The sequence below is a fragment of the Carassius gibelio genome, chromosome A24, assembly GCF_023724105.1.
Source record: "Carassius gibelio isolate Cgi1373 ecotype wild population from Czech Republic chromosome A24, carGib1.2-hapl.c, whole genome shotgun sequence".
NCBI classification, from domain to species: domain Eukaryota; kingdom Metazoa; phylum Chordata; class Actinopteri; order Cypriniformes; family Cyprinidae; genus Carassius; species Carassius gibelio.
Window position 1 is genome coordinate 19,951,364 of NC_068394.1, and position 14,700 is coordinate 19,966,063.

The 14,700-nt window shown below is 36.4% G+C and overlaps 1 protein-coding gene across 4 annotated transcripts in view; it reads right to left on the bottom strand.

The window, feature by feature from the left end:
* Positions 1-580: 580 nt before the first annotated feature.
* The window catches only part of atp6v0a1b (ATPase H+ transporting V0 subunit a1b), a 28,622-nt gene continuing 14,502 nt past the window's right edge, over positions 581-14,700 (bottom strand). Inside the window, exons 16-22 of one of the 4 annotated variants that reach the window (XM_052542438.1) lie at positions 14,048-14,264; positions 13,845-13,952; positions 10,855-10,962; positions 8,925-8,942; positions 5,182-5,299; positions 4,915-5,086; positions 581-3,174 (exon numbers count right to left, since the gene is read on the bottom strand). In XM_052542438.1, the coding sequence (XP_052398398.1) occupies positions 3,081-3,174; positions 4,915-5,086; positions 5,182-5,299; positions 8,925-8,942; positions 10,855-10,962; positions 13,845-13,952; positions 14,048-14,264 (835 nt within the window). In that variant the 3' untranslated portion in view covers positions 581-3,080. Of the gene's footprint in view, positions 3,175-4,914; positions 5,087-5,181; positions 5,300-8,924; positions 8,943-10,854; positions 11,050-13,844; positions 13,953-14,047; positions 14,265-14,700 lie in introns of all 4 variants that reach the window. The other 3 variants (XM_052542436.1, XM_052542439.1, XM_052542437.1) reach the window with 3 other exon arrangements.

Below are 14,700 nucleotides of genomic sequence, written 5' to 3' on the forward strand. Positions count from 1 at the left end.
TTGCCGCTTGGAGTTATTACTGTGGTTTTGACCCTTTGCCTGGCTTCACATTTCTGATTGTTCGACTGTCCTCATTAAACATCTGCAAAATTAATTCTAATGTGCCTTCAGCCTTCTCATTACATCATGAGAAGTCTTATGTGGAGTTTGTCATGCAGATTCACTGTGGACCTGCTTATTTAGTATAAGACAACTGTTTTGTTTTAGTACTAAAAATGGCCATCTCTGTTATAGCTCAAATAATTTTTTGCAGAATGCAGTATAGAAAGTCTCACAATAAAGAGTAATTGAATAGTAAATAGTTCACAGCAAGGATTCAGTTTTTCCAGTCATTCTTGCCTCTCTTCCTCCCTCTGCATGAACAGGAAGTTGGACACAAATATGGAGGAAATCTGGAGCAACTACAACTGTAGGGCCTGGTGGATTCATTAAGTTCTTTGTCTTATGAGGCATTGCTTTCCCTTCCATGTACAAGAAATAAGAGATTGTTCCATGTTATTTAGCAATGTTTTGAGATTAACAATCAAATGTGTATTTGATGATGATTAATTCTAAGAGCTAATAGAAACACTGAGATGAGTTTATTCTCCCCAGATCTTTAATTGTCTGATTTAGGATGAACAGGGTTTTACAACAACAGAGACACATTTGACTCATTGTATAGTCCTCACTGAAATCTATGTTCATGCACAAACACTCTCTTCTGCATGTAAAATACTTGCACCACAGCAAAACAATAAACAGCAACAAATAAAACAGATAAAGTATTTTTTTTTATAATTTATTTCCATGTTGATATGTTTTACTGTTAAGCAAGACAGCCAAAGACAGTCCACCAAACATTAACACCTTTTATAGCTGCCTCAAGAGACTTATGATATCCACTGTTGTCTACTCAGTAACAGGATGTTAACCTTTATTCTGCAAAATGTTGTTGGTTTTTCTGACTAGCTACTTTTTATCAATGTGGGATCAAGGTTACATATTTTTTCAATTAAGTTTAACAAGATGATCCCTGAAACCATCTACTTCATCTGCCTCTTCAAAACAACACAAAAATAAAGGTTTGTGGAGAGAAACAATAGGTGCAGAATAACATCAGCAGAAAAAGCTGATGTTTACATTTTGATGTTTTTAGATGTAAATACAGGTTTCATGGTTTATCTGGGAATCAGAGAATTTAAAACCAAGACATTTTCATGTAATTTTGCTCTACTCTACAACAGCGGTTCTCAGCCACATTTCTGGACACCCAACACTGCAAATTTTACACGTGTCCTTAATCAATCACACCTGATTCATGCCATTATTTCATTAGTAGCGACTCCATGACCTGAAATGGGTGTGTCAGTAAAGGAGACTTTTGTCTTGAAAATGTACTCCAGGAATATGTTTGGGAACCACTGGTCAACAATATATTATTTGCTCAGGGGGGTCCAACCCTAGTCGTTTCTCAATGTCAAGGATACTTCCTTGGTAGGACTGATCCTTCCAAGTCACTTCCTTCAGAGGCTAGGCAAGACTCCTCTTTAGCATTCGGAGAACACGTAAATGGAACAGGCTAGCAAGTGCACGTAATTGCGTCATTGAATAACGCTGTGAATGGTATCATTAAATTACTTTGGAAAACTTAACTAGTTATTTATAAAAGAAATGCCGATGACGCAACCAAGTTAACAATTGTTGAATGACAGGTCCGGTTCAGTTAACCATTTGTATTTGTATAATTTACAATATCAATATGGTAGTAATTTGTACTGGCATTTAAACGTTAAACTTTACTTATATTTACTACAGTTCTAACAAATGTTTGGTAACGTAAATAAAAACGGTTAACACTCCGACTTGAATTTTTGAACAAGATAGCAAAGCAGTGCGCATAGGATTGTGGGTGATTTGAGAGCGCGAAGGATACACATATGCATCCTTTCCTGTGTATGGCATATTTTTCGAATGAAGGACTCAGTCCTTGGTTGAAATTCCGAGGATCCTCGACATTGGAACAGTCCTTCGACGGATGTCGATGACGTAGCATCCTCGAAATACTGGCTTCCGAGGATCCTTCCTTGACATTGAGAAACACCTCCTGTTTAGCTCCAACCCTAATTAAACACACCTGAACCAGCTAATCAAAGTCTTCAGGGTCACAAGAAAATTCCAACCTGTTGGAGTTGGGTGGAGCTACATTTTGCACAACACTGGCCATCCAGACACAGGAATGGACACTCCTGCATTAGTTGGATATCGCTCTTTAGGGCTTTTCACACTTGAAATAGTTAACCCTGGGTCATTCTAAATGCCAGGTAAATGGAATCCTGGGTTATCTTGTTCCATGTTTTAAACTGCTTATAATTTAGCCAAGGTTAGCAATTAATCAGATTAAGGCTGCTCTTGACTAGAAGAATTTGGCACAGTTCTAGCATGGCTCATCCTCATATTATATATTGTAGGGTACTTCAGTTCATATGTTTTGTATCATCAGTTGATATTATTTTCTCTCAAATGCTGAAATCACTGTTTATACAATGTGCAATGTTTCCATGACTGTCCAAAGTATGTGAATATGAAGCACGATTGGGTATCTGCAGCTAAGCATCTATCCATAATATTCTAATACAGCATTGTTTCACATTGCTCAAGTTTGCAAACGCAGTCTAGTGCTAACCTCGCTTTTAAATTAGTGTAAAACATACCTTTATCTGGGGTCAAAGTTTAGAATGCTGATAACCCAGGGTCAAGAGCAGTGTGGAAAGCCAGTTTTTGAGTGCAGTTTGTGTCATTATTTAAAATAATTAATTAAACTGTTCAATCTAGATTTACACTCCTTTACACATTTTTAACATTGCAACATCTATTACAGTTAACCCACTGTTTTGAAGGACTGTTTACATAAAGTGGGGTTATAAATCTGGCAGAAAGGCTTACAGAACACAGCACATCTCAAAAACACCCAATGTGCATAGGTTAGGGGTCACATCTTACAAACACATCACCAGACAGCACTGCTCCTGAAGGGGACAGGGTGAGACAGGATCCATGCAGGAGTGGGAATTGATGATATTTGAGAAAGCTGTAGTAGCTCATTCATCAAATCGACCCTCCAGAATACTCTCGAAGGAAAACGGGACAAACTTGAAGCCCTGTCCTACGTAGAACTTGTTCTGGAACTCCACCCTTAATGACAGGAAAGACAGGACAAAAGAATGCAATGTCAGAGCGGTGATGAGCGGGACGTTTAATATTAAAAACACATGTTGATTCCTGTTAACAACAATGGATTGGATCTTTGTTTACTTGGAGTATGTTGGGGTTACTTCCTCAAAAGCAAAAGTGTGTTGAGCCAGTGAAGAGTCTGTTATGTGTGGCAGTTATTAGTTGGCCAAATGACTCTCAAGTCCTCTTACAACACAACTACACTGTTGTTCAATTTTAAGATTACTGGCATCAGTCCATAACAGTTCTCACTTGACTGATTGACCGAACTGTTACATTTGCTTTCTATAAACTTCAATCCTATATAAACAATTTACAAATTATAGACCTACTGTATACACACAAAGCCCTAATTTCTCAGAATGATCTGTTCGAAGATCATACCGACTTGAAAATACTCTCTATATAAGAATAGCTGATAGGGAATACTGTAGTTGAACAGCTCAAACTATGCTTGTAAATTAGCCAAATGTCTGTCATTTTTTAATATATTGTTGCCTTTATTTCTGAAACGTTCATACCTTTAAGCTCTGTGGGTAAACTGTTATTTGAGCTATTTCTCCAACTTTGTCTATGAGCACTTTTTTTTCATTTCTCCAGGTTCCGTGCCAGGAGTGAAAAAAAAAGCCATAAGCACACATTCCGTCACTATCATTGGGTCATAGATAAGAGTGTTTAGATTTGCCGCTGAGAGAAAATATTTTTGAACTAAAGGTTGAGATTTTGAGTAAGGTAATGTCCAGACACAGATTTCTGAAATCAAATAGATTGGTAAATATGGTAAATATTTCAGTCAAGAGAGAAAAGACTTATATCTTTCTGCGCATTGAACAAATAAAACCATCAACCTCATTTTCCCTTCAACAAGTCTGCGTGTGCATAGGCCGTGGAAGGCATTTTGAGCAGGTTGAGCCGGGAATGACATCAAAATGCCACAATTAGTGCCTCATAAATTCGTTATCAGAACAAGTTATCCTTAAGAGGCATTGATATGTTTACCTTTCCTCTTCACATTCTTTCCCTCTGTAGAACATTTCAGAAGGATGACATAATCTACACATTATGATCTCAACAGAAAAGAGTGTCAAGGATAGAGTGATTGTAAAGTTTTAAAAGAGCAGCTTTATTCATTAATAGCTTTTTGCTAATATCCTTTCAACGACTCTGAATAGTTTAAGGATGTTAATGGATGTGACATATTTGAAGTATTTGGTCTTAGCAGACTAGATCTGCTACAAATGCTGCTGCAGAGCAAATATGACTTGCTGCTGCCAACAGATACACAGAGACGCTGCTGTGAGCATGTAAGATATGATGTTTCTGCTACATGAATCGGCATACATAAATACTCTAGCAGATGTAGACAGGTGGAGCTGGGGGAGGTGGTGGGTTTCAGAGAAACTCTGATAGCGTTCTGCAAGACCAGTGTAAAGTGAACACTAAACCAGACTATTTAAATATTGAGCAATGTGGTGTCAGCTTGTGCTGTGTAGTAAATGATGTGATTGCTAACAGACCGCATGGAAAAGACCTAGAGTTTCATGACTGAACTATATATAGCTCATCATGTCTATAAAATGTTAAAGATGATTTGTTTAAAATTTTAAAACAATTGAAAATTTACATTTAAATTAATTTTATTTATATGTATTTACACTGGCAAATTACGGCCCTGTGTGTTGATGTGTGGGTTTATCTCACCAATGTAAGCGCAGAGCATGCAGAAATGCAGACAGTCCCTCCATGATGAGTAGGATACACACTGTCAGTGTGGCAAAGGCAGCGAAAATGATCGATAAGCCAAAGAATCCACCGCCACTCCTCGAGGACAGTCCAAAATGCATCACCATTCCCCATAGAACCTCAGACAACTCTGACAGGCAGACACAGAAAGAGTGAGTTTCATTTTAACAAGCGTGTGGATGTGTTGTGGATGTTGTATGTGCGTGTTTGTGCGTATGAACTTACGAGCATGAGCCAAACTAAGGGCCCAGAGCCGCAGGTATGAGGCAGTGTTGGAGACGCAGCCCAGACAGTACTCTATAGTGTGAATGGCCTGATTAACTGCCACATCTCCAAAGTTAAACTACACACAAAAAAGTAAGAAGAAATATATATATATATATATATATACAGAAAAGGGTCAGTAATGATCCTTGAATGTAGGATGCAAAAAAAATTGTTGTCATTCAACAATAGACCAAGAACAAATTCATTGGTTCTCACGATAACGATTGTACTACTGTTTACCTTATTTGCTGTGATTTATGTTTTTAAGTTGATCAGATTTTATATGGAAATAAAAGACAATTAATTAGTATGCAAAATTAATTAATATATGCTATATAAACACTTATGATCGGCCAATATTCTAGTAATATACATGATAATAAGCAGTTCATTAATAGTAAATAACGCCCCCAAAACTGTTACCAATTAATTAAATTAATTATAAATACATAATAACCAGTTTTGTTTTAAAGATAATAACGTTTACCTCTTCTCCCTGCTTTAAAAATGCTATGTAGAAAACAACTGTTTGAACCCTTAAAACCCTTTTTTTCTAATACCTACTTATAATAGTCAGTATGCAGTATTTAAAAAGCAGTAAACTAGTATTATTTTAGGAACATAGCCACATTTCTGTATTTGGAAAATGCTTGTATCCAATGTGACTTACAGTACACTGATGGTATACTTTTTTTAAATGATTTGTTTTTAATCAGATGATCATACACCCACCTTTTTTGGTGAACATTTTACTGTTGTACCTTTACAGGAAGGTTCTTAAATTGATTTTTTTTTTTTTTTTTTTGTGAATGTGGCTAATGAAGTGTTATCTGATTCAGAAATGATAAAGGATCAGTAGAAAACAGTACTCTTCTATTAAGAAGCACTAGTTCTGTAATTCATTTTCACTTTCCATCATAAATATTTTCATATTGTGGAAGATGCACGGTGTCATTAGTGTGGAGAACAACAGAGCTAAGACGACTGTGATGTCATTGACCTTTTTTTTTCAGAGAGATTACAGTGGAACGAGAGCCATATTTCTTTTTTTCATTTTTAATCTAAAGATCATGAGCAATACATGCAGAAAAACACTGAAGTTTGCTTTATAATAAATCTAGAGTGCTGCAACAGACTGGCTAACCAGACCCTACATAGGACAAGTGGTTTGGAGAACCCCCACCTACAATTCCTGACAGCCCAAGACTCAAACTCACAACGTTTGGATTGCGAGTCCAACTCTCTAACCTTTAGGCCATGACTTTCCCTTGAGACCATCGACATGTCCAGAGTGCTTAGGTGGTCACAGGTTATGTTCAATAGAAAGAATTTTTACTCCACAAGAAAAATTATTAAAGAAGCATTGATGTCAGGTGTGTTTATCAAAAGGGAAAAGATAGGACTAATTCTTGTACTACTTGTAAAGTCTTGTAAAGTTTGGCTTGGCAGAGGCTCCCTTTTCCCTTTTCCACTTGACTCTTTTGTTGAGAGTTCTAAATGGCTTAAAAGCCATCATGGAAAACCTGACATAACACTCTCATTGTTCTCCAGCAGAGGTGTGTTACCAGGATATCATAGGAACCAGAAGGCCAAGGCTATCGAGTAAATGGTAAAAAATGGTAAAAAACATATATGAAGAGCATGCTCACAGATGAAAACAGAGAACAAAACAACATTTGATGAAGTGGATTAGAGCCCTGCATGGGCCTCAAATATAGGCCCCATCCAGTCTTTTTCCTCTTCTCCCTAAAAAGCTTTATCCTACTGTTAAAAACTATCTATTAAAATAGTTCAGTTTTGTATATAATGGAAAAACTATTATATATATATATATATATATATTTATATAGAGCATTTTTTGTTTTTTTAAAGTAACGACCAAGCGGCAGACAGTGAATGATTATTGACCCTATATGTTTGATCCATTTAGCCTTAACAAATCATCATGACTTGACTAAAATAAAATGTTTACCTAGATAAATGTGCACTGTTAGACGCATATCAATCGTTTGTGTGGAGAGTGGAAGCTGAAGCACGCTCTGCAGGACATGGAGGCAACAGTGGAAACAACTTAAAATACTTAAGTAATTTTTGCTCATAAAGGTAAGAGTAATACATCATTCTAAAGGGTCTAGTTTTATTTGTGTGCACTCACAATATCAACAAAATGTACTTTTATAAAATAAAGAAAACATACGCTTTCTGCCGTCTTGAGCAGGAGCGCTTCACGATGATGAACTGAAACTCAGCGAATTGCCTTACAGACACGATTAAAGTATATAGAAAGCTTTAAAACAAATAATTCAAATCGAAAATAGAAACTCTTTCATTATGTGATCTGTGCATTTTTCTCTAAAGGAACATCCAATGAGATGTCAAATCATGTTTTTCATCATCATAAATGATGGATGTCTAAAATATAAAAATAAGGAAAAGCATAAAACGGGCCCGATTATAATTTGTGTTCTATTTTATAATTCTGTATAATTAAAAAATTGCAATAGCGCATATGTAAAACTACTGTATAATTGTATAGCTGCTTATATTTTGTGATTTTTATGTTGCTTTGTTCTGAATACCTTAGATTTGCTGCAACGCAATTTTGTCTGATATGTGAATTATTTATTACCCTATTTATTATTATTTTTTCATGCAGCAGATGCTTTAGCAGATTTAAACTCCTTAAAAATTACTTCATTGTATTCCGGACACTTTTCAAGTACTTTGCAGTATACATTTTATGGGTAGAATTTGTTGTATTCCTATTTGTAAAAAAGGGAACAAATTCATTTTTGTATACTGGCCTGATATCTCATGAAAGTGCGTATAGAATGATTTTTTTTTACTTCCATTTGGCGTAATATTTATATTCAGAAATTGACTTTGGCATGCAAAAGGCTGATAAATTCATTATTAATGGCATGGCTGGTTCACTCGACAGAAATATGGGACATGCAGGGTTATTATAACTGCTGAAATGTTTGCGGGGCAAATCCCAGGTCCGTCTGAGAGCTCACAGTACGCACAGTGTGTACAGCCATACACTTGCAGGCGCCTCTGACCCAGAGTACATACAGATTACACTAGTGTGCAATAACTCAACAACAAAATATCAAGGATATTACATAACTCTAACAATCATGTCTAAAAATAACTGACTTACTAAGAAACTGCAGTGTGTCACGAATGAAATATACAATAAAACCATGTGAACTATGAAAAATGGGTTTGATGGATCATGGAAGGTTATTTCTTCCCAAAAATAATATATACAAACTAACATATTCTATACTTCACAGATGGCAGAACATCCTGCTGGTTTTCCCTTTTTGTACAGTGAAAATGTAGAGTAATTTAATTGTACGTTTCACTAAGACCTGATATTTCATATTTCATAACTGTGAAATCAATATAACTTAGCTTGCAAACATTTATTGTATAAAGCATAATATTGTTTGTAAATGAGAAGTGGTTCTCAAACAGTTTACCGGGATAAATAAAGGAATAATAATAATATAATGGTACTTGAAAACCTTTTTTCATGACATCCACACAACATTTTTTTTTTTTTTTTTTGCATAAAGTGTTGCAGTTTGTGTTTGAATAAAATATGAATTATCAATTATTTTCATGAATAATTAATATATAAGAATGATTATGTGATTGCAAAAGTAACAGAACAATACACAAAATTCTCTTACCGGTTCTTCCTCTGAATGCTTGAGAAGTAGAGAACAGAGTTTTAGATAAACACATCAGAAAGAATTGCTTTTTAATTCACTTATTGTAAAATTAGCTTGATGAATAATGCATACCGATGAGAATAATAAGTAAGGCAGGTCAAAGGTCAGACAAAGAAAGCAATCTGCGATTTGTTTTTATGTGTATTATTATTTGTATAGTATTCTCTTTAACTCTGGCACACATGCACCAAGCACTTACACTGCACTAAGCACTCAGCCTATTATTATACAGTATTCTAATATGTGCATGCTGGATAATGTCCTTATTTTTGCACTTACAAAATGTTTCCATCTCAGTAGATGAGGATCTATGCAATCCTCTTTCACCATAAACAATTAATGCCATGTGTGGGTAATACCACAAACCCTCACCTCAGCCGTAACTCAACTTGTTACTCATAATAATAAATTACAGAAAGATTCAATTTGGATGGCCATAAATAATCACTGTTTCAAAATGCATTTCATAACTTCATCGCAAGCCAAAATTATTGAATCATCATATACTGTAGCTAACTTTCTGTTTCCATTGTGCCTTAAACAGACCAGTTTAGAGTTATTAAGTTTATGTCTTGTTTAATAAGTATGATTATATAAGTATTAAGATTAGTTTGCTTTGTGACTATCTTTTAAAAACAATTAAGCAAATTTCTTACTGCAGCTGTAATTAATCTGTTTTTCCCCTTTTAAAAAAAAGTAATTCCATTATTCTCAATGATGATTCTCATTCATTTCTGAACACTGCAGTAAGTGAAAGTGAAAGTGAAGTGAAATTCAGCCAAGTATGGTGACCCATACTCAGAATTTGTGCTCTGCATTTAACCCATCCGAAATGCACACACACAGAGCAGTGAACACACACACACTGTGAACACACACCCGGAGCAGTGGGCAGCCATTTATGCTGCAGCGCCCGGGAAGCAGTTGGGGGTTCGATGCCTTGCTCAAGGGCACCTAAGTCGTGGTATTGAAGGTGGAGAGAGAGCTGATCATGCACTCCCCCCACCCACAATTCCGTCCAGCCCGAGACTAGAACCCACAACCCTTCGATTGGGAGTCCAACCCTCTAACCATTAGGCCACGACTTCCCACAATGTAATACAGTGATTTTTATTTTAATCAGGTACTAAAAAACAAAAAAACAAAAAAAAAAACATCATGAAATATAAACACTTCCCAATTAAAAATTTATTTATTTTGCATTAGAGTAATAAGGACTTAGAGTAAAATACTCTAGCAAAAACTAGAGCAATTTCTCTTAATACAAAATGAAATTGCATGCATTTTTTTGCCCCTTTACTTTCGTGAATATATATTAGCGGGAAATATTCATGACAGGTTTCATGAGATACATTATGCTAGCAAGAAAGCAGACTTTGATTCGTTCAAGCATATTTTCATTATTTGTTGTTTTTATCCGCTCAGCACATGATGGAACAGACCGTTCAGGACAATGTCAAAAGATAAAACACGGAGGAAAATATTTTGCACATTCCACTGTGGGTATGTTTGGAGCGGGTGAGTCAGACTGCCCACAGAGTCTTGCTGAGCATTTACTCTTCTGTTTACATTTCTCAAATAACTGTAAGATGGAAGTCCTTTAATGATACTTAATCATATTTTGACTAAGCAGATACACTTAAAACATTGGTATACTATAGTTTCTTTTCCATTAAACATGATCTCGCTGCAGCCAAACTAAAACATCACACAAGAAAACATCCCTCTAGCAATGTTTCTCTGTGTGCCATCAAAATGTCCCGCAGCTGTTGTGATTACATTGTATTTTTATGTATATGTAATGAGGAATATGCACCAATAAATATCAGAAAATATAAATAATCCCATATGTCATGTAGCACAGGCTGACATCACAGACTCCACCCACCTCGTCTCCTTCCTCTGAGTGCTGCGAGAGCTGGTCGTGGTCAATGATCTCCGCCTCGTCTTCTGTAGGCCCGTTTCCCACCCGGATGCCACCGAACTTCTGCGTGCCCTGTTGGGTGAGTCCGGTGGGTGAGCTGGTGCCTTTCTGCTCTAAAGTTTCTAGATTCTCTGCAGGTCTTGCCTCCCTCATCTGGGACTAAATACAAACAAGGTCTGTGTGGCTATCAGCATGCCATGGGTCGCCTGAGTGTGTTCTGTGTTTGGTATGGTTGCTTGGGGCACCTACCAAAACACAATGGAGCTTTACCTCTTAATCAAAAAGCAGCTGGAACAGTATCCTAAATTATCTATTTTTGTTAATCAAGAGATAATTTGTGCCTCCTGTAATAGATTTTCAAAAAAAAAAAAAAAAAAAAAAAAAAAAATATATATATATATATATATATATATATATATATATATATATATATATATATATATATATATATATATATATATGAACTATGAAGTATTCCTTTAACACATAACTCAAGAAATTTGCATCAGTGGCCCCCATACTTTAAATCTCTGAGGCATAATTGCCACTTTCAAGATCCTGCTGAATTCTACAGAATTGTCCTGATTTGAACAAGACACTAGTTCTGACACTAGTTCAACATTATGATGAATTTAAGGGTTATTAACTATTGTAGTATTTTATCATTTTAAGATCATCAGTATTTTCAACACTAAAACTGTCCTGTGAGTGAAACACAAGTTATATTTTACCTTACTAATCTAAACATTCTTTAACCTGCTGTAAAAGCTTCCAGCATGGTAGGTGCCCCATTGGGCCAAATCAGAGTTGTCTCCTCCTCTCATGTGATGCTACCTACATAGATGAAAAAGTATGCACAATCTAGTCTATAAAACAGACATTTATGCACAGTATGGGTGGAATGGTTCGAGGAAAAAAACTGAACCGTACAGTTCTCCACGCACTAGGACTGCGGTTCCTCTTCAATCTTACAACGCATCTGTAAAATGGTTTGCTATAAATATCATGTTTAAACTAAACTCATGAAGCTATGCCAGTTTAAACATTTAAGAGCATTTAAGACACAAACTCATCCGAAGCGCGCAAACCAGGGTTGGCAGGTTTTCACATTAAAACCCACCCAATTGCTACTCGGTTAGCCCAAAACTAGCCCAATCACGTTTTGAAGGGGATCCCCAGGTAAAAATTGCATTACGGTGGGGTAAAATCAAGCGGCAACCTTCCAGTCTCTCTCATGAAACCAAAAACAAGTGACTTAAACTGTAATTCATCAATTGGTCGCTAGAGGCTGCCTGCTATGGAGTCAATCCTATAGATTTCCATGTTAAAATGGCCAAATTTACTACAGAAAAAAAAAAGAAAGATATATATATATAATTCATCCAGTTAAATTATATTAAGCCTTGAAGTTCAGTATAATTTAGGGGCGTGGTCACTTGAGTGGCAGGTGGATTGCCGCTGCTGTCACCACTGTCGAGCTAGGTGGGTGTGGTTTCAGCAACCAGCTCCTGTCTCTTTGCCCATTTCTGATTATCCAGGGAAGACATGCTGCCAAGGCAACGGGTGGCTCCGCCCACTTTGTGCTTCAAAAATGCTCTTTAGCTCTTTAGGTGACATCACCGACACTACGTCCATGCTTTTTTTTAACAACAATTTTTTTTTTTAAATAACAAATTTTGGTAGGGTTCCCCTGGTAAAATAAGCATTTTAAGGGCTAAATATCATGTTATTGGGGTCGCTTAAACCCGCGGACATGAAAAACAACCCACGGCAACAGTGTTAAGGTAACCCAATTCAACTTGGCAATAGTGGCGCAAACCCGCACCTCAGAACGCACGCAAATATTAAGCTGTCTCCAAAGTATTGTGTTTAAATGGACAAATTCACACAAAAATGACCGTATTTTTCAGACTATAAGTCGCACCTGAGTATAAGTCGCATTTATTTAGAAGCAAGCACCAAGAGAAAACATTACCGTTTATGTCTATGCTGCTCAGTGGTAGGCTACAGGAGCGCTGAGCAGCATAGAGCGCCCTCTCGCGGCTGTAGATGGTAATGTTTTCTCTTGGTTCATTTCTCTCGATTCATGTCAAATTAATTTTGATAAATAAGTCGCACCTGACTATAAGTTGCAGGACCAGCCAAACTATGAAAAAAAGTGTGACTTATAGTCCGGAAAATACGGTATGTCAAAATGTTAAGTATCCTATAGCAGACATTGCCGCCTGAATGTACTGGATCAGTGCATTCTCTTAAAGTGACAGCACTTTGTTATCTAATATGAATCAAACAGCAACAACAAAGAAATCACTCACTGCTCTTGAATGGATAGCTTTTGTAACTTTACTAAAGATTCATCTTTCATTTATACAGTCAAATATGCAATGCTATTTTACATTTAATTACTTTGTTCAGTTTCTGTACCTAAAAACTAATATTAAACCTACCTAAAAAAATCTGAAAATCACTGTTTGTTTTATTTGCATCTTTACTATTTATTTGTTCTTTTGCTTGTATTTGGATAGTTTATTCTTATTTTCTTTATTTTTATTTGACGGTGTAGTTTTTCCCCAAACATACTGAACCATACCGAAACCGTGACTCTGAAACCGTGATACAAAACGAACTGTGAATAAGCGCAACCGTTCCACCCCTAATGCACACAGACATACATCTGTGAAGAAGTTCAGTAAAGGTGTTGTACTTGGTTTTGTCCCATGGCATGCTGTTTAAAACATCTGAGGAAACATAATGGTCATAGTCTGTAACTCCCAGCGTACCAATATCAGAGGTCATTTCTATTAATATTTGTGTAGTTTGCAATTGTCATGGACAATGAAACAAAACAAATGCTTTCAATATTCAATTTCAATATCATGCTCTTTAATTTAATGACATAAAATGAAAAAGAAAGATGAAGTTTGGCTGGTTTTGATTAGAGTAAATAAGCATACCAGGTGCTTCTTCCACAGGTACTGACGGCGCAGGACCATAGTCTTCACCACCAGCATACACGGCACACACGCCAGAGCTATCACCACCAACAGAGACTGAATCCCCAGCTATGCACACAAATAAAGAGATCCTCCAATCATCCAATCAGAATTCTATCTGATCCTAACCAAAATTCTGTGCATCTTTTAAATGTGTGTATTACCTGTCCTCTGTACAATGGTTTGTTGGTAGGATCGTTGTAGTTGAAAAGACACATGTTGATGAAAGCAATCAGTAGACTGGGAGCATCTTTAGATGTCACTGCATCATAAGCCGTCCACTTGTAGAAGATGAGCAGGATCAGATAACCAAACAGACTGCACATGAACACAATCTCAGGAATGAAACCAAAGAAAATGTTCAAAGGCTTCTTGAAGTACCTGCGAGACACATGGAAAGAAATGCAGTTCGAGCACAACATGAAAGGACGATCCCCATGTCAGAACCTTTGTTTTGCAATGTGTTATTTTGGCCACTAGAGGTCCCCAATATGCACTCACGTCAACATTGTGCCTTTTGTAATCAGTGTAATTGTTTTCACATGTTTCTCATTCTGGGCTGTCTATTTAAGCTGATCACTTCCTTTGTATCTTTGCTTGGTTATTATTGTTCCTAAGCAAGTTGCTGCCGTAAGTCTGCTCTAGTTCCAAGATCTATTCTTTGAAAGTATTTTTTGAATTGTTTTCCTGTGAATAGTTTTGCAGTTTTTTCTCTGAGTTTTTGTTTTGGAGACTATTTTACTATTTTTGACCCGTTCTGGTCTGAGGATTTTCCTGTTTTATAACCTAACTCTATACAAAGGATATTTTGTTCCCT